This window comes from Falco peregrinus, chromosome Z (genome assembly GCF_023634155.1).
Source record: "Falco peregrinus isolate bFalPer1 chromosome Z, bFalPer1.pri, whole genome shotgun sequence".
NCBI classification, from domain to species: Eukaryota; Metazoa; Chordata; class Aves; order Falconiformes; family Falconidae; genus Falco; species Falco peregrinus.
Window position 1 is genome coordinate 42,268,935 of NC_073739.1, and position 27,625 is coordinate 42,296,559.

General features: G+C 38.2%; 1 protein-coding gene across 8 annotated transcripts; it reads left to right on the forward strand.

The window, feature by feature from the left end:
• The first annotated feature begins 400 nt into the window (after positions 1–400).
• GKAP1 (G kinase anchoring protein 1) lies at positions 401–27,101 on the forward strand. 8 transcript variants are annotated; one of them, XM_055791379.1, is made up of 12 exons: positions 402–542; positions 6,526–6,785; positions 9,491–9,640; positions 16,192–16,269; positions 17,790–17,913; positions 18,965–18,987; positions 19,670–19,819; positions 20,214–20,315; positions 22,263–22,326; positions 23,837–23,907; positions 24,781–24,861; positions 26,795–27,101. In XM_055791379.1, the coding sequence occupies exons 2-12, from the start codon at positions 6,573–6,575 to the stop codon at positions 26,825–26,827; spliced, it is 1,089 nt and encodes a 362-aa protein (XP_055647354.1). In that variant the 5' UTR covers positions 402–542; positions 6,526–6,572; the 3' UTR covers positions 26,828–27,101. The 8 variants fall into 8 exon arrangements, with proteins under 8 accessions (XP_055647355.1, XP_055647358.1, XP_055647359.1 ...); XM_055791377.1 differs by having other exon boundaries at positions 24,781–24,858; positions 26,793–27,101; XM_055791378.1 differs by having other exon boundaries at positions 9,491–9,634; positions 24,781–24,858; positions 26,793–27,101.
• Positions 27,102–27,625: the final 524 nt, after the last annotated feature.

The following is a 27,625-nucleotide window of genomic DNA, read 5'->3' on the forward strand; positions in this document are numbered from 1 at the left end:
CGCCGCAAGCACAGCCCGTCCCGCCCCGCGGCCACCAACACCGCGAGTCCTCACGGGGCCCGCCCCCCGCCCCCGCCGGGCCCGCCCCCCGCCCCCGCCGGGCCCGCCCCCCGCCCCCGCCGGGCCCGCCCCCCGCCCCCGCCGGGCCCGCCCCCCGCCCCCGCCGGGCCCGCCCCCCCGCCCCCGCCGGGCCCGCCCCCCCGCCCCCGCCGGGCCCGCCCCCCGCCCCCGCCGGGCCCGCCCCCCGCCCCCGCCGGGCCCGCCCCCCGCCCCCGCCGGGCCCGCCCGCCCCGCTCAGCGCTGCGCGACCGCGGCGGCGCCGGGGCGGGGCTGGGGCGGGGGCTGGGGCGGGGCGGCCCCGCAGCGGCTCCAGGAGCCCGCCCCGGCCGCGGGCGGCGGTGACGCAGCGCACGCGCGGCGCCCAACCAACCAGCGGGCGGCGGGACCTCAGCGGGCTCGCGGCGCGCGCCACGGCCGGTTTCAACCGCCAGCCCCGGGGCAGCGGCGCCGCTGCTGCTGCGCTCCGCTCCGCCGCCACCGCGGTGAGTGCCCTGCTCCCCGCCGCTGCACCGCCCGCGGCGGGAAGGAGGCGGCCGCGGGCCTGTGGCGGCGGGGGAGGATGGTGCCTGTCGGGGGGCCGTGCTTTGGTCGCCCGGGGCACCGCCGCTCTCCCTGCCCCCGCCCGATTTAACGGGCTCGCCGGGCGCCGCCGCGGCTCTCGCGTCCGTACGGCGCCGCCGTTCCGTGCGCGGTGAGCGCCTCGGGCACCGGCGGACGGGCAGAGCCCGGCTCGGTGACAGCCCCCCCCGGCACCGGCACCGGCTGGGCTGCCGTGGGTACGCCCAGTGGCACGGGGCGGGCTGGCACGCTCGGCCCCGGCGGTTGGGAGGCCAGATGTCGGGACGCCGTGCGGATCCGTTAACGGTTGCCGACCGCGGGCTGTGGCTCGGTGGGCCGGCGTTTGTTGTTGCAAATAGGGTTGTCATGCTAAAACTTCTTCCCACATACCTCCACTTGTTTCTACCACTAATATACATATCTATGGTAATGTACGATCAATATACACTCTTAGTAAGCACCTGAAGTATTGCCTGACTTCAGTACTTGCTTGTACAATGGAAATAACATTGAAATACGCAACGTAAATTTGTAAATGAAGGTGCGTTGATCACGCACCGTGAAGTGAGCGTGAAGTTTCAAATATTTGTTGAAGTTCCTATCCGTAAAGCTTAATCGATTTCCTTTTTTTTTGTTTTTGTTTTTGTTTTTTTTGTTTGTTTGGTTTTTTTGGTTGGGTTGTAACACGGGAAGAAAAGCAAGGGAGCTTGCGTGGTCGGTCAGCATTCTGTGCACAAACTGAAGCCAAAGCTGCCCAATCAATTTTACATTTTAATCCAGAGTTTTAGAAACCGTTCGTCCTCAAACTCGTGAATTTTACAGAAGCGAAGCAGTTAATTCACCATATTTCCCTTTCAAACTATGCAAGACCCTTTACTTGCCGTGGGTTAATTGCTGCTGCACATGCCACTGCTGCCGCTCTACAGTAGGTTTCTGAACCAAGGCTTTTTGGTTGGTTGGGGTTTTGTTTGGTTGCTTGTTTTTCTGTAGTGATTTGTGAAACTCACTTAAAAGCTGATGACTTTGAGTAATTTTGAGGATATAGAGCTGTTTAATGGAGCTGTATAGCTTTTGATCAGATGGCATAAAACAAATGGAGAGAGCTTGGCCAACTGGGAGGACCTCCGGTGCAAAACTTCCTGTATGATAAAGAAAAGTAGATTGAACTTGCTGTGGTAAATGCATAAACAGGCAAAGGTCAATACATAATGTGCAGATGGTGCAAAGTCTGATTGGTGCCTGGAGGGAATGGACATATTCCTTCATTTACAAATTTACGTTGCGTATTTCAATGTTATTTCCATTGTACAAGCAAGTACTGAAGTCAGGCAATACTTCAGGTGTTTACTAAGAGTGTATATTGATCATATATTACCATAAATGTGTATATTAGTGGTAGAAACAAGTGGATGTATGTGGGAAGAAGTTTTAGCATGACAACCCTATTTGCAAAGTTTTCTAAAACCTGCATCTCTATTACCAGTTTATTTGACAATGAAAGTGGTTAAATGGGAAATGGGTTTTTGGGCTCTTCAGTGTGTTTTCCTTGAATCGTAAAGCCCCACATTTAAAGCCATGTGATTATTTCACAGATGCTTAAAGTTGTACTGCTAGCACCAGACCAGAGGTTCCTAAATTTTGATGTTATGCTCACTTGTTAGAAGTGCTTGAACATTTGCCAGGTAAATGGTAACTCACGCACATGTGCAAAGCTGCACCATAGGCCAGGAAGCTGCTGATGCTCAAACAGAATAAACTTGCAGATGTGCTTCTTTGTATGTATTGGACAATTTACAGTAGAGGTTTTAGAAGTATTTCAAAAGCTATTTTACCTGCAACGTGTAAATATAAGTAAATGTAAAGGTAAGATAGGAAAAGGATTTCAAGTTATGGTAACACCAGATGACTGTTTTACTTTTATTAACCACAGTCTTTCTTACATCATGTCTAAAATGAGACTGAAGCTCTTCAGGGCATTGATGGGTCTTATATTTCTGACTGTACTTGGTACACCTCAGGGAACTGAAGTTAGAAAGATACCGTTTCTTTTCAGTCATGTCACAATTTAAATTTCTAAACATGTCTTTTTGTTCACTAAGAGCGTAAGGTAGAGTAAGCCTTTTGTGCTTAAAAGTCACTGTATCAGACCTTAATACATTACATGTTTCATTAATGGGACCAATGTGATATAATCCATTGATCTGGTATCAAATTCCAAAATAATCTGTTCATGTAGGCTGACATGGTTTGTAGACGAATATGACCTAGGAATGAGTAGAGCACCAAAAGAATTACTGCTTGCTAGCTGTAACAGATGCTTTTACATTCCCTTGAAATTATGTGGTGTATCATGCTTACGTTGGTGATATATCAATCTAAATGATATGTCATTTTGGTTGTGGGAACTTTTCTTGCAAACTTTATAATTTGGAACAGGTTGCAGAGACAGTTGAACTAATAACCTGACAGTGATCTGCAAAACAGAAAGTTTTGAAACTGGGTCATTTATTGGTGGGACCTGTGAATCAACACTGTAGTGATGTTGCAACTGTGAAATCCATTACAAGTGATCTTTTCATTAACATAAAAATGGACGGTTAGTAACTATCTTGGTGTGTTAGAGAAGGTCTTCTCAGAAGCATATAACTTGTGGTAATGCATGACACACTTGGAGTTGTTTCCATGTACTGATGTTTGTTTGTTGGGCTTTTTTAACGTGCAGTCTCACTTGAGGCATTAATGAGCTGTGTAGGTGCCACAGGCACATTTTGCTTTTGTTTTGCCCTCTTGGAGATTTTTTTGCTGCGCTCCATATTGTAAGCAAAGGAATTGTCTCTCATTTAGACAGGCTTTGGTCAACCAACTGTTACAAACGCATAACATTTCTTAGACTGCTATACTCCTCCAGCCACTGTAAAATTGAAATGCTGTTTCAGATCTAGTTTCATCTGTGGAGTTACGGAACACTGTGGTATTTGAGTGCTTTTTTTGTGTGGTCAGAAAGCCTTTTGAAGCAAAGCCTCAAGCTCAGGAATGTCAATGCTTTAATTTTATAAGACCGTTCATGTCTGTAACAATAAAGAATAACACAAATTATAATCCTCTGTTAAAGGACAAAAAAGACTTTTGTAAAAGGGGTGGCAAGCCATCAGTGCTTAGGTGAAAGCTTTTAGATCAGTCCATTATGGGGAGGGGAGTCAGACCGTGGAACTGAAATATTAGGTGCTTGGTAAGATCTGGCTGTCAGAATTGTAGGTGTGGTATTAAAATGTGAAGATGGCATTGCGGTAGGCCTCAGTGGATCACTGGATCCATCTTCTAGTGTTGCAGAAGTGGGATTATTAGATCCTGCTGTAACGTGAATAGCTGTGTTGAAATGTTCTACTGAGTTAGCAATGTTAACTTCTTATAGACTTAACTGAAGAGTAATCTGTAATCTCATGTATTTGTAGAGTTTCCTCTACAAGCTCATTACTATGTATTTTTCCTGTTCTGTGGAAACAAATGAAATTCAGGAATAAACTTATGTAAATTATTTTCATGTTGTTACTGAAGTATTTCAGTGAACTATAACAGCAGAACTCTGTGGGTGGTACTTGCTTAACATGTTTGTCAGCTGGGTACTTAATTGCATACCAACTACAGTCAGACAGCAGAAGTAAACCTGTTGTATTTTTGTTGTATTTGCTGAAAAGGGAGAGAGGAGTCTGCAGCTGTGTTTAATAGTGATGCAGAGCTTCAGCTGCTATGGCTGAGTCCAACCTCTTTTCATCTTCCTTTATCTCATGTTCTAGACTAATGGTTGTATCTTGACAATGTTTTCTTTTAAAATGTATTGCCAAAGGATCTAGCTGCTATCACTGCAGCTTGCAAATATGAAATGTTTCCAAATTGTATGGGCAAAAAAGAAGTATTTGGCACCGTTAGCAACTGGCAGCTTTAATAAAGACTGTGCTGTGCTGTTCATCTGTTTTTATGAAAACCCACATATACCACAGTAAATAGATACAGACTAGAAATGTCAAGTTTTTGACTGACTAGAGTCATCTTCAGTGCGCTAGGGTTTTTTTTAAGCCAAATACAGTAGAGAGATTCCAAACTTAGTGTTAACACTGTTGTAGTCTGGTGTAGTGCCAACAGCACCATCCAGTATTCTAAGTTCATGTTGTAACCTGACTGAGCATTTACCTTTGGTGCTGTTTTCCTGCGAAGGTGTTGTCTTAAATCTTTTCTCTGAGTTTCAGGTTTCAACTTAATGCATGTTCAAGTAGTAAGAGCACATCTCTGCTGTATCTAAGCTCTTAAGCAGGATAACTATAGTTATTGAGAATTAAAATGCATTTTAAAACATAGACACAAATCCAGGAAAGTCCAAACTTGCCCTGTTGTTTAATAATCTAAAGAGAGTAACAAATATTAATTATTTATGGTGGTTTAGATGTGACTGATGTGGGTTTTTTTAGATCTGTGGTTGTGGTCTTATCAGAGAGTCTGAACACCAGCATCAGGTAGATTCATAATTTGATGTCAGGTTTGTTTTGTTCTTAGGATACAACCAGCTTCATACAATCAGTTTCATTTTCTTTTTTTGAGACAAATAGAGTAGGGTGACTTTCGTAGGAGAAGAATGCTGTTGACTGTAACCTTTGTTTTAGGTAAACTTGAATAAGGACAGTATTGGCTTACTTGCTCTTTCACCTCTGAGAAATAAAATGTTATATTCCTTTTGAAGAATTCTTTTGGGTAATGGTCATCATAGTGACCATTTACCATAGCATAGCATTGGTAACAGAATTGTTTTGTGTCGATATGTCTGAGCATCTTTAGAGCACCTGCACAGCTTTATCCTTGGGAAAGTCTGGAATTTAGTAATAAAAACAATCTCTCAAAGTTTCTGTAGATTCTCATTCTTCTGTAAAGCAGTTAACAAGCAACACATTTGTAGACCATTGTAGACGATGTAAGCAGACATTCTGTTCATTTGTTCAATGCAAACATTATGTTCACATTTGCCAAACTCTTAAGGATTCCTTTCAAACAGCACTTTCAAAAAGTAGATGTTATTTCACTGTAGCTCTCTATTGTAGTACATTAACATAGCTAGATATTTTCTGTGAAATAACATCACTTTCAATCTTCTCCTCATTCACTAAACTTTTCATAGAAGAATTGCAACTAGCCAAATATTCTTATCGCATAAATTTAACTTCTACACTAGATAGATGATTTGTGCTTTGGAGTGGTATAATGGGGATATACATGTTGGTTATAGCTGCAGGGAGTAATGGAGGGCATGAGCGTGTTTCCCAGTTCTGCCTTCCCCCAACCCGTCTTCTGTGTTGTGCTGTAAGAGTAAGAGCCTAGTGTTTGAGAACAGTGCCAGCCGCAACGCTGGGCTCACTGCCTGTGGAGAAAACTGCTAGTTGAATCTACAGTGGCTTGGGAACAAAACAATACCACCTGTAAAATAAGAAGTAAGGCTGCTTACCCCAGACTTGAGCCTGCATACACATTAATACCTGCTTGCTTTCTTTCTCAGACCATATGCCAGGGTGGCATCTGAAAATTTTGGAGCACTGCATTATTCCCGTATGTTTCCCTTCCCCTTCATCCCCCCACTGCTCTGGAACATGGAGGAACTTCTTTCAGAGCCTTCTCCATGTTATTTTCATCAAACATAACCTCCCAGGAACAGATGTAATAGCTTTAAAAACCTCTGGTTTTCTTATAGGTTATCCTTTACTTTTCAGGTCTTGTTTGAATACTTAAGATAATACAACTTAGGAAAAATACAAAGAAATAATACTGGGTTTGGGTTTAAATACTAACCCTGCAGCTAACAGATATGAATTATTGAGTGTTTGGTCAAACATTGTTTTCATTCTTATTTCTGTGCTACTTTCCTAGGACACCTAATAACTAAAAGCCAGCACAGTAGAATTTCAGATACTGCAATGGCATCTACTGTAATCAGTTCAGTTCCTACCACTGCATCTCGTTTTGCTTTACTACAAGTTGAAACTGATGCTGATTTGGAGCCTGGAAAAGGAAGAAGTGGCCAAAGCGCTGGCAAATCTCAGGCATCACAGGGAAGATCATCTACAGATAAGAAAAAAAAAACCAAAAGGAGAAAAAGGAAAGAACAGCAACAAAGAGAGGTCAATGAGGTAAAGGGAATGTCTATTTTCAGTAGTGGTGTTAAAGGAGAAATTTACACAGAGGTGGGTACCACTAGGCGTGCTTTAATCACAACACAGAGCTGGGCCACCACCCCAGCGAGTGGCAGAGAACAAAGGGAGGCAGCGCAGCTTATATACACTTATCAAATCATTAGTTAATGTCCAAAGTTTTTAGAAGTTTCCTTTAGTCTTGTCAGTTCTGCGAATCCATCACCTGACCCTGTCCCAGCTGATTAATCTGTTTGGTTCCAGTCTCTGCCTTGGTTCCAAGGTCCTCCTTGGATCATGACCTTCTTTCTGCCTGCTTTAACTCACACAATCCTTCAAGTACACTTGGTCTTTGAACAAGCAATTCCTATTCACATATGCTGATTTTTTCTAGAAACACCTGCATTTGTGAGAGCACCTGTGTATGCGGTTGCTCATCTATTGTTTCTCTGTTCTCTATTCAAGTGATTAACTTGACTAAGTTTTAAACCAGCCTTGGATGAGGGCTGTACAAGGGACGAGGCCTGGTTCTGCCATTTAGCAGCTTCAGCACTTTACATTTCTTAATTCAAACTACATTTTCTTTAACAAGTGTGTAAGGTTGTTATCTGATAAATATTTTTTGCTGTCCCTGACAATTCATTGTTTTGGTTTTTTTTACAAAATAAATGCTACTTAGTTACAGAGACTGCATTTATTTTCTTTGTTTTATTAAGAATTGGTTATATAAAAGTGTAAGGTTTCAGCTATACAAGTTGAAAATATTTTATGAGAATTAATGACTAGGTTTCATTTTTTTGACAGCACCACTTGAATAATTAATTTTTGATGAAGGGCATGACCTTTCTTAAGAAGTGATTGATAGGAAAAAACTTGTTTTCAGGGGTGTATAGGTAGTCAGTTCTAGTTTCCTGCTGGGACAGCCAGCACGTTAAAATTCAAAGGTGCTTTCAAGCTCTGAAAAGCTTTAAAGTCTGGTTTGCTAAGTTGTAATTTTCAGATTTATCCATCATTTTAGCCCCTTAATCTACTAAATCCAGAGCCTTTCCCCCTCCCCGCCCCGTGAATTTGGGTGGCAGTGTTATGACTAGTTGTGATTTTCTGACACTGGACTTCCTCGGATCCATTTCATCATCAGCCTCAGATGAAATGGAAATTAAGAAGTGTGACTGAAAGAATTGTTCCAGAAGTCTGGGATCTGGAATTCTAGGTTGCTGTGCCTGACAGTTGAACTGAGGTAATCTTTCTGCCTGAAACTGTACACATCTCTTAAAAAAATTAATATGTAAATATGAGTTTGGGGTTGTTGTTAGTTTTTTTTTTTTCTTTTTGTATCTACTAAACTTAAAAACTCTTGAAATTTGAGTAATTGCAGTACTGCTAATTATTAAATTGGGTTTTTTTCAGTTTTGATGCTGTTCTTTTTATGTTGAAGATTAAGTTTTCAGTAAGCATTCCATGATGTTTCTTTATGTCTGCCTTAACACCATAAAAAATTTAATGCCAACAAACTAATTGTGTGTTTACATATGCATTGAATGAATCTACAGAAATTCATTTGCATGGAAATTATACTTACTCTTGTAGTGGCAGAGAGGCAAGTAAGGGCTGACTTGTTTTCTTCAACCCAACATGTACTGTGTCCATGGCTGTACTGCAATGGAACTGTGAATCAGAATGGTCTGCACCACTGTTTTTGCCAGCACTGCAACCTGAGGAAGGAAGCAGGGGTTGTAGTGCTGGTGCAGGCAGCAGGAGAGACAGTGGAAGCAAGGGGCAGCATGGCAAGGGGCTGTTTGGAGGGCAAGGAAAATGCTATCTGCGTTATTGCCTGATTTTAAGTAATTTTAAGGTAAGGTGAGCTGCCATTTTAAGGGGTAATGGCACTCAACAAACTCACATTAAGGAAAGCATTGTACTTTGTTTCTCTTTGTTTCATCTTTAATTTGGTAATAGCTTCTTCCTCCCTTCCAGGAGCTTTTATGTTAAGGAAATCCCTGTCTGTAAATTGATAGGAGATTGTATTGGTGCCTTTATTTTCACTCCAAGTAAGAATCAGAATGTTAGTGTTTAAGCTTGAGCAGTGAATGTCTTTGAGCTGCCAAATTTGCAGGTTATTTTTTCACTGTCAAATTTTGTAATGATGTAAGGTATTTTTAAGATGGCACTGTTGTATCCATATGGTGCAGCAACTAAAAATAATTCTTACTGCAGGTTCTTAGAGTGTGACCAACTTTAGATTGTTGACAAAACCGTAAGGACTGTCTACATTGTCCTTTTTCTCCTTGAACCTCTACTTCCTCTGTTTGCAGATGCCAAATCAATCTGTGTATACCACCTTTGTTTGGCATTATGTTTAATTTGGGTCAGATGTGAGCACCATAATACCTGGTCCAGCATGAAATCTGTCAGACACAGTTGCCTTTTCAGATTTGTTGGAAGTATTTTCAGCTGGCAAAATATATTCACTTTTTTGTTGTTTTATGTTATGTGGCTGTGGTGTTTCTGATCCACAGTTCTCCACAATTTTACGTTACAATGTGTACCATAAATGATTAAACAAACATGCATCTCAGACTGCAGAGTAGGGTAAAGCACATGCATGTCTATTTGCCCATGTGTCTGGACGCCTTTGTTAATCTGTTAAGACTGTTTCTGTGTACCTGTCCACATTTTGATTAATGTTAAAAATAACTGTTTTTCAGCTCAGAAACCTTGCTTTTAAAAAGATTCCTCAGAAATCATCACATGGAAACTGTCTGTCGCAGCATGAACAAAAACTGCACACTGCAATGCAGAAGGACTGTCAGGAAGAAAATTGGCAGGAGTGGAGACAAAGAGATGAGCAGGTACAGGTTAGTATATTTAGCTGTCTTTGGCTTTCCTGAAATACATTACTCCATGAAGTCTCATGGATAAAGAAAGATGGCTGGAGGAAAAGTAACAAATTACTATGACACTGAGGGAAAGGTTTCAGTGTAAACACCTTCTGTCAGATACAGTTTAGAGCCAGCACATGCTGCTGCTTGCACACCTCATAGCTGGACTGTGAATACTGTAGTATGGTAAGAGGAATTTGTGTAATTTGGACAACAAGTAGAAGTACTTAATACCATGGAAGGATGGTGAAATGCTGTGGTGAGAGCAAAGCTGGGGAAATGCTGGTGGATTGATATATGGATATACAGTACATATCCATAGTAAACCAGGCTTGGTAAGTTCTGTTAGGCATGAAAAAACTAGTTCCTTTCTAGGTAACAAAGAACACTTGAACTGTGAGTGTTGACTGTCCTTTAGCACACTAGGGTAGTTCTATTGGTCAAGAACCTCTGTTTTTTAATTTTAGTACATCTTTTTGGTAATAACACTTGAAGAATACAGTGAAGATAAAGCAAAGACTGACTGTGCCTGTATGGAGGCCAATATAATGTTTTCACTCCTCCCTGTGTTCCAGCTCAGGGGGCTGAGTACCCAGAGGGTAACTGGTCTTGCTATTAAAGACCGAAGCAAAGCAGGCATTAAGTACCTCAGCCTTTTCCTTGTCCTTTGTGGCAACAATTTCAGCAATTATTTCAGGTAACAAAGAATTTTATAATCTAATTACTGGGTGGTAAAATGTTCAGGCAAAGTGAACTCAGTTATAAACAATTCTTGTTAGTTTTGATCTTACTGACATATAAGCTGTGAAGTTACCATATGATTCTTTCGTTTGAAAAGTAACTTTAAAGCAATTAGCATAATCATAACATATGATACTTACAGTTCTAATTCACCTCTGTCCCATTTTTATGAGAAAAAGAAATAGCTAAATGCTGTTACAGTTCTTAAGGCTAAGCACTAAAATAGGTTTGCACCACTGCTATATTTTGAACAGATTTCTGTTGTCACAATGGACTGAGAATAAACAATGGAGGTACTGTGTAGACTGAATATTTTTTTCCAACAAATCCTGTGTTAAGTTGTGCTACACTAAACGTTTAGGGAAATGGTTGATACTGGCATGATCACTGTTAGATTGCAGTGTTGATACTTTGTAAACATGAAATAATTTAACTGGTATGACTTTGACACTATAGGTTTTGAGGCGACCGTAGAGGTTACAGGGAACTTTTTTGGTTTATAAATTGTTTAAAGGGTTGGGTTTTAGGCCTCAAAGACCAAAACATCACCAAAACTGCTTTGAACTTAATTTTAACTTGACTCAGAAACTCTTAAAAATGTGAATTTTGGAATCTGATGGGTGGAAAAAGAAGTTGCGAATTCCGATTCCTGTCTTAAAACAACAATTAAAACGTTTGTTTTAGCTCAAAGTATGTAACATGGAGTGCATAACTCTTTAGGATAGTCTTAATAAAATGTGATTAATCAATAAGATTCCTTTTAAAACTTATTTCACTGTAGATAGTGCCCGTATATTTCAGCACTGGCAGGCATTGAATTAGCTTTTCTTATATGAGGGGAAAAATGGCTGCAAGTGAAAACAGTGAGGACTTTAATTATGGGGTATGTATTTTTAGGCTCTTAAGAATTACTAAAATCCTGTGAGTCCCCACTGATTTCTGCAGTAGTCTACTAACAAGGCAGTAAAGGACTTGTGACCATGAAATAAAAATTAGGCAGTAAAGGGCAGTGTCACACAAAGAGCAATGAAACTTCAATATCCGCAGGTATGCTTCGTTATCTAATATTATCACTAACAGTTTCAGTAATAACTTGTTCTGTTGTCTGGTAGCTTGTTGCCCAAATTGTCACAATAGTTCTGTGCTGCGATGGAGAGACGGGACACTGCTTGATGCAAGCAAATGTCGATTTATTGTATACAATCACAAGTTTATATATATTTTCAGAAGCTGCGGGCTTTGAATGGATTGGTTCTTTAAGCTAAGCATTACATACTAGGCAATCCCTAATTGGTTAACAACAAACAAAGGACACTTTAAGTAAGTTTTTACAGTCATCAATTAGCACAAACTTGTTACTTCTCCTTTGGGCCATCTGTTCCTCATCTCCTTATCTTTTGTCAGTTGTTATCTATTCACCCTCCTTGTCCTGCCAGGGTTTATGGCCTACAAACTCGAGCACTTTCCTTTCAGCTAACTGATTGTTACTTATGGTCCTGATTTCCAGGCCCCCTCCTGCAGTTCTGTTTCAGGATATGCATTTCATGTTACTTTTAAAATGTAATGAGTTGCAGTGTTTCTGTATTGCTTCTGTTAAATTATTATTTCTTATGTTCTGTAAGACTATAATTTGAAGAATCCATGGATAACTCTGATTTAAAGAATTGTGATCTTAAGGTAAATTTTATTACAGACACAAGGTAAAAGTATTAGAGACTTAATGCTTCGAGCATAGTAATGAGTGAAGAAGAGCATGTGCTTTGGAGTGGGTCTGAAAAGGCAGATCTGCTGAGTTATGATCTGCCTAGTTGATCTAAGCACAGGGACTTGGAACTGACACATTACTGAGAGCCACAGGTAGTTTTTCCTCACGTTTGTTCAAAACGTGGCCTGTTCAGTTGTACTCTGAGCAACCCAAGAGGAGGTGGGGCAGGCGCTTGTCTAGCTTTTGTGTAGTTTAATTGTTAAATGACTTGAGATAAAACTTGGGATATTCGTGCTCCAGGCTTTTCTCTTTCCTTTCCAATGACTGTGCCAAAAGCATGACTCCAAGGGGGATTTACATCTGCACTGTTCCATCCCACTGAAGCTGCCTGACTTTTATTGGGGGGTGGATTGGGGGGTGTTGCGTGGTACACACGTATGCAGGGATACCAAAGCCAAGTGCCTTAGCCATTCAGCAGCAAGGTCCTGATCCTCTCAGCCCACTGAATTTTGAATTCTGACAGAGAATGAAGCCTCGTGGAGGGTATTAAAGTCCTTACCAACTGTTGCTCATGTACTGTCATATCATTACCAACACTTTAGGAGTTAAACTTTCTGGAGTCTGTGTATAGCTTTTCAAGAACAAGTTGTATTGAAGGCAGATACAGAAAAAAAAAGGTGGAGAGAGATGTCATGCTTATGCTGGTGTGGTATGTGTTAGAGGGAGATTCGGTTAAATGGTCTTGAAGCCCACAGTAGTACCACTCTTAAAATTAGCAAGAGATGGTAGTTAAAACTTAGAGGAGGCCCCTGTAGTAGGAAGAAGAGGTGAGGTGTTCTTTAGAGATGGAGATGAGAAGTGTTGGAAACTTATGAAGAGTCTGATTTTTGTCATGGGAAAAATTATGTTATGTTTGCCAGTTGCAAAGTATGTTCAGCAGACTTGAGAATGCAGAATTCCTTGACCAAATGGCATTATTCTACATCTGTGACAAATTTTTTTGAAAGGTTTGTTTGACAGAATACCTTTATTAGTCAAGGTTGCATCGAATGTCCATTTGTGTTTTTAACTGTTCTGCTGTCCCTGTGTTGTTTTTTCATAAACACATGCTACTATCGTAAGATTTAATAAAAGCATCTTTTCTGTGAGTTGGAGAAACCGATTGGCAAGTAGGTTTAATACTTATCAGAAATAAGAGATATGAGTTTGAATTGTTTGGATTCAGAAGGCATGAAATCCTAGCCTCTCAGTTCCATAGTTTCCCTTGTCCAGTAATACAATATTGATAATGAAGAGGGAATTCTTAAGTGGTATACTGCAAGGGATGGTGGTCTTCAGCACTGGGTGAGAAACATTGTCTCCCTGCTTCTGCAGAAGTCAGCTCCATGAAGAGCGTTGCCCAGCTTATGAAGAGTTCCACTTTTCATATTTACCCTCCAAATTACTGTACTGCCTGGCACTTTCCTTTTAAAGGACTGTCAACAATTGTCTTAACTATGGAGGTATTATGTAAATGTCATGGTCTTTCTTAAGCAAAGCTTTTAAGATTCATTGTAAGAACTTTGTGCATGGATCTCAATTTCTTATGACGATTAGGAGTACTCCAGAGCTTGCCTATTGGTTTTGCACTCCCAGTGTCTAAGCGAAGGAACCCGTGGTTCTGGTATTTTTTGATAGGTTTAAGTGGTAGGGAGCCTATAGCTATCTGTCCTGAGACAGTCGGGCTATACAGAGAAGCAGGACTGAGTGTGCTTGGGAAAAGAATATTTGGATCTAAAGCTCTGAACTCTGGTGTTGCTTAGAAGTAGCGGCCTTTGTATAGCCAGCTTCAAACACTCAGTCTTGCCCTGAATTGGATGACTGCTGGGTAAGTGCATTATGATTGGGTTATTGTTGTAGTAGAGATCATATAATGCAATTTTTTGTGCAGTTGTTTCATAGTTGTAATAACATTGTGGTAGTATTAATTCTTGATAATTATTTAGGAGCTTGTGTGCTAAATTATTTCAGGCACACAAAGGTAAAAATCCTTAAGTTCATCTTTCTTGTGAGCTGACCTTTTTGTGTGTTTGTTCTCTTTAGTAGTCCCCATTCTGTCCTTTTTTGTCATGTTCATGTTGAGTTTTTCAGTGTAGTAGACTACAAGGCTGAATTTTTGGTAGATGACTATCATTGTCAGATTAGATGCAATAGTTGTGGACTGGGTTTGTTCATTAATTTTGGGGAAATTTCAGTCAATTTCATTTATTGTCAGTTATCAAACCTCTAGTTACAGATTTTGATACTGAAAGAAACCATTTAAGAAAAAAATCCACATCATGACTGCTGCAAAACCCCTCCTGCACCCTGTTTATTCTCCAGTCCCCTTGCTGCAGGCCACGGCTGGTGCGGAGGACGGGGGTCTGTCTGCAGGAACCCCTTGCGCTCCAGTGCTGGCTGCTGCTGGGGCGGCTGCCACCCCGCCTGCCCCTCCACTCGCTGCCCCCATGTGCAGCCCATCGGGGTCCCGAGGTGCCTGCAGCCCTGCTGGGTCCCGGGCTCTTCCCCACCTCCCCCCCTACAAAAGCCCTGCCAGTGAGGCCTAGTGCAATCAGCTGATGCTGAGCTTGAACCACTGATTAAATGCAAAGCTAGGAATGATGGCACCCCAAAGTCTACCTGAAATCTTGCAGCAATTTATGCCGAGAGCACTATTTTACTATGTTTCAAATAACTGCTCAAAAAAGGCCAGTTTAGTATGGTGGAAACTGGGAGGCACTTTTTGATTTTCTCTTAAGTGAGAGACTGGTCATACAAACTGCTGAACAAAACTATTTGGAAGAATGTGTGTGCTTTTTTCACGGATCAATCCCTTTTAGACACATGTAAAGCATCTGAGAACTTGTAAAGTTGTTTTCAAAACACTGTTCCTATAGACAAGAAGCTAGCGTATGTCACGCAGCCCAGTTCAAGCAAAGTACATTGAGACCACTTAAGTCATTTATTCACTTTAACAATTACTGTAGTTTATTCTGTGATGAATGAAAACCATCTCAATTTGAAATTCAAAGAACAAGAAGATTATGGTTAAAGTAATTATTTTTACTAATTAATATTTCACTTAAGGGCATGAAAAGGAGAGAGCTATGATGAGGAATAAGGCTTCCATTTGGCTGCACATCACACAGGCGACTGTAGTGATTCCTTAAGGCAGTAGAACTCAAAGGAACAGTGTTTTGTGTTCAGAACAACTTAATCTTAGTTAACTTTGCTGTAAACAGTAACACAGCTTATTCACTGTTTATACATTTAGATTATCCACTGTCTACCTCAGCTATAGCATCTATACCCTCTAGATAAATATCCCATTTTGGCTTCATTGAACTGTTGCTGGTACTGGTCTTCTCATTTCAATCCTTCAACCTTCTATGCAGCAGAATCTGGATTTTCCTCCAATTTGCTATTTTCCTATAACACAAGAAAAAAGGGATCCCCTCCTTCATTCTTTTTCTTCATAGTTCACACGTAGAAAGCTTCAAATTTTCTTTTAATCTCCCAAGAAGACTTACATACTTCCTTCTCTCAAAAAAGAAAGAGAAAACATCTTGGAAATAATTCCGGTTTTCTTAGTTGTGCTCTCCTTTTAATAAAAAAATAAAGTGTGCTTAACCTAATCTTTTCTGTGTAGTGGATGAGCGCATAGACTTCCTGGTGGTCTACAATGACTATTTTCATCCTTTAACATTCTCTGGTTTTTGCTTTGCAGACTAAAAATAAAAATTATTTCAAAAAAATCTCATGTACAAATCATCAAGATGTTAAGTATATTACATAAAGATCTGCACAAATTATTGTATGCCTACATCCATCACGAAGTTTCCTGAAGCAAGGTATTTTATTACTTATGGTACAATAAGGTGTATTAGCTGGTAATAATGCCATATATCCCCTCAGTGAAATTTAGCTTTTTTGGCAATTGTAGTGATATGTGTATTGAAACTGAAATTCTAGTGTTGTCCTAGTGGTTTTATCTGCTTTTTTTTCTTTTTTTTTTTTTTCTGAGAAGGTAGTCACATGAAATATATTAATCTTGTTTCTTCAGATGACATCTGAAGTGTTTGAAGCTGATCTTGAAAAAACATTGCTGCTAAGCAAACTGGAATATGAAGAACACAAAAAGGTATTTGCAGGATTTATCCTAATGTAGAAGTCGTACAAGTTTGAGGCTTGAATTTAAAAGGCAAAAAAATTCCTACAAGTACCATTGTCTTCATGTAAATATGGTTTGCTTGCACTGTTTAGACACTAAAGAATTCAGAGAAATACTGGATTTGAAAGAAACCATATCTAATAGTATTGGGGGGTTTCGTTCTGGGTTTTTCTAGTTGGCCTGTAAAGGTGGAAAATTAGTTTTTCACTTTTCTGGCATGCATATGTGCTGAAATTTTTTAAGAGTACAAGAGATCTTGACTTTCCTCAGAAAAAATCCCGCACACTTGAAGAGTAAGAGAATCAAAGCACTGATTTCTCATTAAGCCTTAGTTTTAGTTTTGGTTGAATCATTTGCATTTTTTTCTACCATCTTTTCTCTGTTTGGAGTATAAATATTTTAGTTCTAATAAGCTGTATACATTTTCTTAGCTGGTGAGGATGCTGTTATCTTAATGGTTTTTATGGAACAGTGAAGAACTGTTCTGAAAAAGTATGCTTAGATGAAATTTTTATTTCTAATAAGTTGCTTATTTGCAATAAATTATGAGAATACCAAAATTTAAATATAATTGTGCATCAGTAAGAAATAAAACTTTTACATGCACTTTTGTGGAAATACCTCTGTATAGTACTTCAGTCTGAGGAGGAGAGTACCACAGTTATTGAAAACTAAGGTAAATTTTTAACTTAGATATTGAAGTTGTTTTTTTAAAATGAAGACAGTCTTCAGGCACAGTAGCATAGCATTGTTTGTAGACTCTTTGAGGATTACTTCTGAATAATTTAAAATATGTACTATATATTAAAAATGTACAGTACATGAGTATGCTGAACAAATCTTGTTTCTATGGAAAGAAAAGCACTCTGTTCCCATCCTTTTTTTCTGTATAATTATTTTTAAAAATAGATTATTTAACATTTAAGATTTAACATAATCTTAATTAAAATATGTAATTAATTATTCTTTAAGATTGTTTTTAACAATAGGACGTTGTTAATTTTTGAAGAATGTTGATGAAGATGTGTGGGGAGGTGGGACTCTGGTTCAAATGGCTCTCACATACTTGGCTGTCTGATTTCAATAGGAGTAAGGTCAGTTGGTAGAGCATTGCTGAACACTAATAGCTCTCTGATTCCTGCTGAATGAGTAAGCATATTCTGAGAATAAAAAGAATATACAGTAGACATCTTTTTTTCAAATAAAGCGCTCTGCCTTCCTGCATTTAAAATTTGATGTTGGTGATTGAGGAAGTATTAGGCTGTTAGTTCATTTGCCGTTTAGTGAAGAGCAATACTTCAGAGACTGAACTGATGCTTAATTGCTGGCATGTTTTGCACTCTTTAAACCAATCTGAAGCTTGTAAATTGCTGTTCAGGCTAAAATCTCCTCTCATACATTATCAATAATCTCTTTCCTTTATGAAGCCTCAGGAAAAAAAATATTTGGGTATTGAAGAAAATCATACCACTGGGACTTTATTCTTCTAGGAATATGAAAATATTGAAAATACTTCATCTCAGTCAAAGTCTGTCAATAAGAAAAAGAACCAGGAAGGAAAAGAGAAACCTCCCACTGTGTCTGTGAAAGACTTTCAGTCAGACAGTAATATAGGTATGCCTTATCATACCATATGAGCTGTTCTACTTGGAATTTTCATAGTGTGCGTGATAACAGCAAAATGCCCTTATTTCTGTTCATTAATACTGTGTTTGAACAAACATTAAATGAGTTTCAGTCAGTGCATCCTATAGAGTCTAAAAGCTGAGTGTTCATTATATAATAATGGGCTAGTTCTATTAGCGGGAAAAACAGAAGAGGTTAAGAAAAATATAATTTCATGTAGTATCCCTAGGGTGCATGACACTCAATGTGACTTTTTTTTTTTCTAAATCTAAGTGTGATTTTTTTTGTTCTACAAAGTTTGCACCCCTCAGGCAACTGAGTTTCTCTGTTTTGTGGGTAATAGCAAGTAATTGTTTGCCTTTTTTCATGATACTGTTTTTTTTTTAAGATGAGTAAATATTGAAATAACTTATGTATACTCATTATATGCATTATCTGTATGTTTAAAATTCCTTCATCTGTTTCTATAGAGCAGAGATTCTGAATTTTAGTGAAGAAATCAAGGTAGATTCTAGAAAAGGAAGACAGTAACTTGTGTTCTAAGGTTTTTCTTTGAAAGGTGTTTTTGTCTAAATCTACAATATTTATTAAACACATCATTTCCAAGTAATCTGAGTAGAGGAAGAAGATTGAAAGCACAGCAATATAGAAGGCATTCAGGTATACAGTGAGATACGTGCTATAAAAGCCTGAATAGACTTAAAAACAAACCAACTAACAAATTCCTTAAGTGTCTGTACCAAAGACATTGCCTTCCACTTTAACTGAAGCAAAAAGTACGAGATGCTGCTTTTAATTAAATAGTCTGAAAGACTGGGGAGAAGATGCAAGTACAGGGACTGACATAATACATAGTTTATTATCTTGGTTTCTAGTGCTCTTAGGTGATGACTTTTTTTTAATTGTGACTTTGAGAGGAGGGTTAATGTTGAAGAATGCCAATATATGTGGGTTTTCCCCCTACTTTTCAAAATTTTGTTTCAATAGCTAGCTGTACAAGATTGTACTGATGCCTTCATTTTTTTTCTATTCCTTTCAGATAACCTTGCTAAAAAACACGTGGTAAGTCTTACTCAAACGAGTTTAATAAAAAACCATAAATGTTATGTTTAGAAGGTAATTAATTATTTTGGCACTTTCTGTAGCAACAATCAGTTTTACATTATGAAACTGACTGATTTCTATTTGGAAAACTTCTACAGATGCAGATTTAATAAAGATGTATGTCAGCAGTTCCTGTATCTTGATAATTTAGTACTGGCTTTCTTAGAACTACCTCTTGCTTCTTTAGTTTTCAGATGCCTTTGATGCAACTTGCAGATTTAAAAGCATGTTAAAAAATAAAAATTGTAGCACAAAAAAAGAGAAGTAAATTAGATGAAAGTACTGTGATGCTGCTATGTTGTGGTGCAGTCAGCAAATATTAAAACTCGTTAGAGGGAAGAATAGGTGACAGTGAGATAAAACATAAATTAGTGTAGTCATAGTGCAGAACTGTTAAACTCCAACTTTATGCTTTTGTGTAACCTCATCATCAGCTAAATCTTAATTGTTAATGAGTTTTTAGGCACTTCCAATTGGTATCGTATTCTCTAGGTGAAAGTCACATTATTCTCAGGATGTACAACATAAAATAGTTATCTAGATGTAATGCTTTATCATTACTTAGGCTATTTTTTTAACCATGCTGATGTCTAGCTTAATAATGTAAAGGAAGATATGTTATAGTACTTATTTTTGACAGGCACTGAACTCTTCCCATTCGTTGCATGATGGAGGATTTTTCAACAGGCTGGAAGATGATGTTCACAGAATACGTGACAGAGAGAAAAGGAGAGTCCAGCTCACTGATTACAGTGGAAAAGATAACTGCACATTTCATGAACAGAACCAGGCATGTAAAACAGCAGTTACTCTGAAGTGAAGAAGTTACCCAATGAAGCTTATTCAGTGATCAGAAAGGGAGCACCTCAGCAGAGGAAAGCACAAATGAAAAGCATGATAATCCTAAAGACCACAATGCTGTAATATTTTTATCTATCCAAAGAGATATTTAACTGACTTAATTTTTTTTTAATATGAAAGACCTGTGATTGAAATAATCTTTGGTTCAAAGAAAATGACAATATTTATTACTGCATTTCTTATCCTTTTGGTATCTATGCACATATACCTCTTTAGTTTTGATCAGAAATTCTTTTCTCTGACAAACAACAAATAGGTTGCCTTTCCTGAGAATTGAGTTCACATAACTAGATTATTAAGAACTGATGCTTTCTTGCTTATAGGAGACTGTTTTGAAAGACAGAAAAACAGAAGAACTAAAGCTTGAGCTTGAAAAGAAAAATGCAGAAATTGAGCAACTGAAAAATGTAATAACTCAGTGGGAGGTATGTAGGTGATAATACCTTCAAACAGTAGGCAGAATTTAACATTATTACACATTTTAAAGCAAGTATTTATTAAAATGTGACCAATATGTAGAGATGCTTTAGACTGGCTACAGATGATGTATTTACAGATCAAACTATTCCTTCAGTACCACACAGAATGGTTCTTATTTTTAAGTTAAGCATCTAAAAATAATTGAAAGAATCAAGACAAAGCATCCAGAAATAAACTTCATATCTGGCATATCAGTCACTACTTGTTTTCTAGTATTGCTATTTTTATGGTCAAAAAAATGAAGATGTAATATAAGACTAGGCATGATTTTGGGCAATCTGTTCTACCTTGGAAGTTAGCTCTACTTTGAGCAGAAAGTTGGACTTTCTTGGGGTCTCTTCCAGCCTATTTATTTTTTAAATTCTACTCAGCTTTTCTTGCATTTAACAACAATGTGTTGTTGGAATTTTCTGTAGATTCAGTCCAATATTTGAAGTGGTTAAAAAAAATCAATGACTTTTTTATCAGGTTTAAGAGAAGCTCCTTTAAAGCTGCAGTGTAACAAGAATGGAGTCCTGTATTTTGTTTTATCTTTCCCTATTACATACAAGTGAAATTGGAAATCAGATTCACCATACGATAAAACACAACAGGAAAAAGAGGTCTGCTTGTTAATAATAGTATTGCTATAAACTAGAGTAGCTAGGGAAAGCGTCTCTGCCTGATTTCAGTCCATGTTAGCACTGCCTGGATAGTGTCTAGAAAAAAAGGGCAGATGTTCCATGAGGAACCAGCAATAAAGCAGTGTAAAATTATTTTAAATTATTTTATTACTATTTTTAGTCATTGCTTAATGTAGACTGAGCACATTGACAGATTGGGAGTTTTCTGATGCTTCAGAGAAGTACTCTTCTATTAATAAAGACTTCAACAGCTATTTTTGCTGTGTACTAAAGTTGGAATGCCCAGGTGAAATTATAAAATATAAAACCATTCATATTTATCACTATCAGCAGGTGATGACATTTGACAGATTAAGCACAATGCATAAGGGTACCGGTGAGGTGATGGATGATGACACAGCTGTTTAATTTTCTGAACTTGTCCAGAGACCTTAGTCCAGTTTTAGGTGGCCATAAAAGATCTGGGTTAAATATGTTAATTATCTTCAAGGACTGATGTGATACTCGAAGTGGAAGACAGCAGCTTCTTTATTACAAAAAAAGTATGTCTGAAACCAACTTTTTTCAAGAGCCTACAAGAGCAAACTGTATTACGAGACTAGTGACAGGAAAAATAAGTTTCCAGCTAAGATACATGGCTAGAACTGACATGGGTGGCCAGTTGAGGAAGAAAGACTGACTTACAAAGGAAGTGGTGATATCAGATCAGATACCAGCAAATACGGGTTTCTTGGGTAGTAGTGAAGAGTTGGAAAGGGAAGAAACTGTAATGTAATAATAATAAACTGCTGAATAAAATAATCCATAGAGCAGTGAGGTCATGTCCAGCTTGCCAGGTAATATGGCAAACTATTTATCTTATCTTGTTATCTAGAAATTGCATTATAATTGTAATTTTTCTGGGGAGATTCCACAAAGCCCTTGATGCAACAGGCCTGTATGCTTCAGGCAGACCTGGATGGCGGCTCTTGCACTATCAGTACACTGATGTTAACTTTTTTAGGTTAACTTGCTCTAAGCCTTGTGCTTGCCTGTTTTTTTCCCAACTCTCAGTTATTAATCTTCTCCCATTGTGTGTTTCTTACTTTGGCTGTGGTCTAATTAAGACATGTGGTCTAATTTTCCAACTTAAATGATTCTATGATTCTGTGATTCTATGATTAGATTCTCTGCAGAAGTCGTCATTTTAAATTCTGAAGTCATGCTTACTCTATAGAATACTTTTTTTTAATAGTGTATTCCTGTAATAATTCAATCTCTTTAATACAGGCAAAGCATAAGAAAGTAAAAGCAAGAAATGCACGGTTTCTGAAGATGTTGCAAGAAAGTAAAAGTAAGTAAGAGTTGTTTTATCATGAAACTTAGATATTCTTTTTGAAACATGGAAGGAACTTTCAAAGCAGCTTTTTAACAGTAAGTTGACTCAGTGACAGCTGTAAAGAACTAAGAATCTCTTAATTTGCAGCCAGTTCAGTGAACTACAGAATTTGGTGGACCACACAGTACTGCATTGCTGCTGTTACATAATGAAATAATCAGTTACATATTGAGATCATTTTTTGAAATATAAATTGTTCGGTTATGTTTTAGGTACAATGATTCTTCAAGTTAGACTTTCTTTTGCTAGTGACAGCTATATATTCTGGACAGATCTCATTATAATATACATCTAGACAAACGTGAGGTAACTTGATCTTACATCTTTGCAAGCTGTGCTTTGGACTGTTGGAAACATCATTCTACACCTAAGCAAGTCTTTTGCCACACAATGAGTAGGGATAACTGCACCGCTGGATTAAATATGCAACTGTGTGACACTTCTGTTATAACACTATCCAGGGTTTTTATGATTCAGGGTTTGTTGTAAAAGTTTGGGGAAACAAATTTATGTATACACACTTACATATATGTAAATATCCTAGTATCTTTATGCTTGTTATGAATAGGTATCTTTTAATATTCCTAATCTTGCTTGATGAAGTTGTTTGAGTCTATGATGCTAGCCACACTAACTTTGTTACAAAATTGCCTTTGCTTCTCAATTTCTTAATTTAGCTCTTGAATGTAGTTTCTTTTCTGGGCTAAATTTTTAGCTAGAAATAGAGGTCATATTTTTTTCTTCAATGTTTACAAAACCTGTCTAAGCTAGTTGAGATGTTCATAATGTGACTGATCATTGCAAATTTTAACTTGGAACTTTATTACTTCAGTGTTTGAGCCAAGATTAAATACTTCATCTTGAAAGGGAAGAGGTGAAGTTCTGAAGGTTTTTTCTCTTTGTGGAATAGTAACATACTATAAAACAAACAATTTTTTCTTTTTCTACAGACTGAGTATTCTGTATATTGGTGAGAATAAAGTTTGTGGCAGAATTGAGCCTTGAAAAAACTTCATTTCTTCATATTGAGAATTTTATCTACAGATAGTTCACAGACACTAGCTAAATAGTTTAAACATCTCCGTATTTCAGTAAATGGAAGTTTCCATAGCTATGACTGAGCTCACACGTAAAGCTTAATGATCACAAAATCTTGATCCACTGCCTATATTCAGTTTTCTGATGGACTTTGTTCACAATGGCTATCTCTAAAATAAGTGCTGTTTACAGGGTGAAGTGTGGGGTAAGTAGTGTGCAAGGGTGGGGTTTAATCTCCAGAACTTTTCACTGCTGCTAATGGCACTGGTAGCTAGTGGTTGGTTTTGATTTACATCTACTGTTCTTTTAGTGAAGACGGCATTATTTAGAGGTAATGAAACAGTGAAATAAAGCAACGTCACAGTGCTATTGCAGATGAAGACCTGTATATTTAGAAAGATGCTCATGCTGTATCTTTCTCTTGTAGGGAAGGACAAAGCAGAAATACTCCTAGAGACTGATGAATCTCAAACTATCAAAAATGAATTGACCACAGAGGTAAGTAAGGATGTCTAAATGTAAAATTCCGTGGGTATTTCAAAGATACTGTTTATTTAAGGCAGTTATGAGGTGCGGGAGGGAGAAGCTGGAACAAGACTTGTTTGAAGCAAAAAATGTTACATTTCATCCTTAGCCCTGCACTATGTCTGTCAGAGCATGTGTATTATGTAAACCTCGAGTATGACTCACTTAGAACTGTTTCTGGAAAGATAGCAGACCTCAGCATGCCTGAAATAATTTTGCCCTGAACAGCACCTTAGGAATATCATTCTCTGGCAACCCAAGCTAGAAAGTTCAGAAAAGTGCTTGAGAAGGTGCTTCTTTCCTGGGTGTGGTTTTATTTTGTTTTGTTTAATCTCTAGTCTCAAATGTATGAACACAAGCAAGCTACACATTACTTGTGACGTGTCAGTTGGCAGGTCACTGTAGTAGACAGAATACAAGACTTCTATGCTTAGTTTTTGGTCCACAGCAATTATTAGTTCTAAGCTCTTGTCTTGTCCAAACACCTTACATTTAAGATTACTGTTTTTTGAGGGTGATGTATTAAGCTTATCTGTGTTGCACAATACTACATTAGTTAAGAGTTTCATGCAATGAACTAATGCAGAATCCAAGTGTCAGATGAGTTTCTAACTTTATAGCTTTTCTATGTCATTATACAGGTAAATCAGGAAATACTGCTTGGAAATAAAAGCAATTAAAGAATATTTTATTTGTACTTTCAGTTCATGCACAATGACAGTCACTCTTGAACTCTGCATGTATTACTTATTTGTCCAGCACAGTACTAATGGAGAGCAACACTGACTGCATAAACTTACAGATGTCAAGAGATATTTTATAAATTCATATTCTGTATGTTTTTAGGTAGCAACACTTCATGCTGCATTAGAAAAAGAAAGATCCAAAGTGAAACTACTGCAGACAGAATTAATGAAATACCAGGTAGTTTTCTGCGTTTGTAAGTTTACCTGTTCTTAATGTAGCTGTGACTATCATGAGGTAATGAGCTCTGAACTGACCTATTACCTCTAATTTTTCCAGTCAAAAAAAAAAATTAGTGGTTCATATTGTAGGAAAAAAAAGTAGCAAAACTAAAGCACAGTTTTAGCAACTTGAAGTCTACTACCTGTCTTGTACTTCAAAACTTCTTGAAGTATGCTAGTCAATAAATGCACTTCAAGCAACAAACTGGTTTCACTAATTGCGTGTGACTGGACTAACTGCAGACTTCAAGACTTTCTTTTTTTGACACATTCTTTCTTTCATTTTGTATCTTAGATCTGTCTCCAGCCAAATCTTTGTAGGAGATTCACAAGTTGTGTCAAAATATGAGTGATAAAATTAGTGTCTTGCTGACTGTGCATATGCTGCTTTGCTCAACTTGGCTGCTAATGCAACTCATGTTTGTGAATTTCAGTTAACTTTTTCGTAAATAGTATGCTGGTTAACATTCCTGCTGTTGTTTTTTTTGAAGAGTGACAGTATTTGCAAATAAGGGTTTGTACTTGTGTATGACTTGACACATTTGCGTTTTTTTGTTTTTGCTGGGTGTTTTGTTTGTTTGTTTTGACTGACCTTTTGCATAGGTCACAAGGAGAGCCTGTAGTATATAATGGAGGCTTCTAAGGTAGCTGTGTAGTCTTTGGCAAGCTATCCTATTTCACGTTGCAACACCTTGTTTGTGTTGGAACACTATAGTTTTGTGAAAACTGGCTCATTAAGCCATAACTACTCTTTTCTGAAGCAGCATATCTTCTCTGATTACATTAAATTCTTTGGCTAGCATTACATGGAGTTCTGTATGTACTGTCTTGTATTTTTCTGTTCTCTTTTTCCCCTTGTTACTTTACCGAAAGTCAGCAAGTTTCTTCTTAAAATTGTCTTGCAGCAGCTGACAAATACATATGCTTGTTCAGTCCCTTCCAGACAAGCTGAATGCTCATGCTGGTATTTGAACTAAAGTGAATCTTTTGTCAAATTAATTCACATCACTGTTCTGTCTTACAACTTCAGCCTTTCTGCTTTCCCCTCCCATGCACGCCTTTTCTATTATGAAGTGTTTTTCTTTGTAAATAGAAATTTTTAAATAAGAAAAATTTATCCTGTGGTTAATTTCAATAAAAAACAAAAGAACAACACTAAAAAAATTACAAAAAAAGGTCTTTGTTATATGCTTAGAAGTACTGCAAAATCACCTATTCTGTTGCTCTTTTTTCCTTGGTCCACCCCCACCTCCCAGCCTAACATGCTTTTATCTTTTCACATATTGCTGTATTTCTTGCTTAATTCATCACCCTGCATTTTTTGTGTGGCTGGTTGGGTTTTTATTACTTTTTTAGCTTTTTTTTTTAAATGTGATTTTTTGTTTTAGGAAAACTGTCTCATATGGCTTGCAGGGATTGTTGTTTCTGCTTATATTATTCTGTGTAATCTTGGAGGCTGACCAGGACAACCCTTCTTATATTACTACTATTTGCGGCGTTGTCTTTGATAACATGAGGCCCACTTTTTTATGGAATACTGCTTTCAAACATAAGGATAAATTAAAAAAAAAAAGTAACCAAAAGCTGTGGATTAAAAACAAAACTAAAAACCAAAACCCACCACCACCAAAACCAGTGTGGTTTTATTCCTAGATGTTAACATCTCAGTTATGTATCCTGTAAGTGCCTTGACTGTTTTAATGTATATAATAATATTTCAGGTTCAGACAAGTTTGCATCCCATAATAGTTGCATAATTTAACTAAAGTATGCAACTTAACTCCTGAGTTTTTTCGTGTTAATTTATACTACTTTAATATAAAAAATAATGGCAGATATAAAGTGTCATGTCTAATACATTAACTAAACATTTGTTTTCATTCTGTTTTACAGAGTGGGAAAAAAGGGAAAAGGCACTCAGAATCTGACCAGTGAAGGTGATCTCCTCTGTCACCAGCTTCAAAGAAAAAAAAAAATAAAATTCAGGGTTTTGCAGAAATTTATATCTTTGTTGCACAACTGCTCAACTATGCAGTTTTTGAAGAGAAATTAACAATTACTAGTTTAACAGTCTGAATGTATTGTCAGATTTATTGTACTTTATGCAACAGAAATACTAGAAAACTAGTATTCCAGCAGAGCTGAAACTAACTGTATTGCCATTAGTTTTTCAACATTCAATAAAATTTACTCTTCCATTTCTATGTTTGAATTCTTGCTCTCACAGAACTTCTTAATTAAGGAGACTTCCTTTAATGACTGTCAAGGTCCAAATGCATTACTATGCAAAAGGTCAAAGTTCTACTAAGTCAAAACTGAAAATGATACTGCTCATGCAAAAGCATTTTGCGTTGCTGAATCCAGATCTGTTTTTAAAAAGTTAACAGTCATTATTTCCTCTCCCTGTATTCATCCATTTTAACTATCATGAGGTTCAACAAGGCCAACTGAAGGGTCCTGCACCTGGGTTGGGGCAACCCCCAGTATCAGTACAGCCTGGGGGGATGAAAGGATTGAGAGCAGCCATGTGGGGAAGGACACGGGTGGATACTGGTAAATGAAAAGCTAGACATGAGCCATCGCTGTGCACCGTATCCTGGGCTGCATCAAAAGAAGCGTGGCCAGCAGGTCGAGGGAGGTGATTCTCCCCTGCTACTCAACCCTAGTGAGACCCACCTGGCATACTGCATTCAGCTCTGGGGCCCCCAACATAAGAAGGACATGGA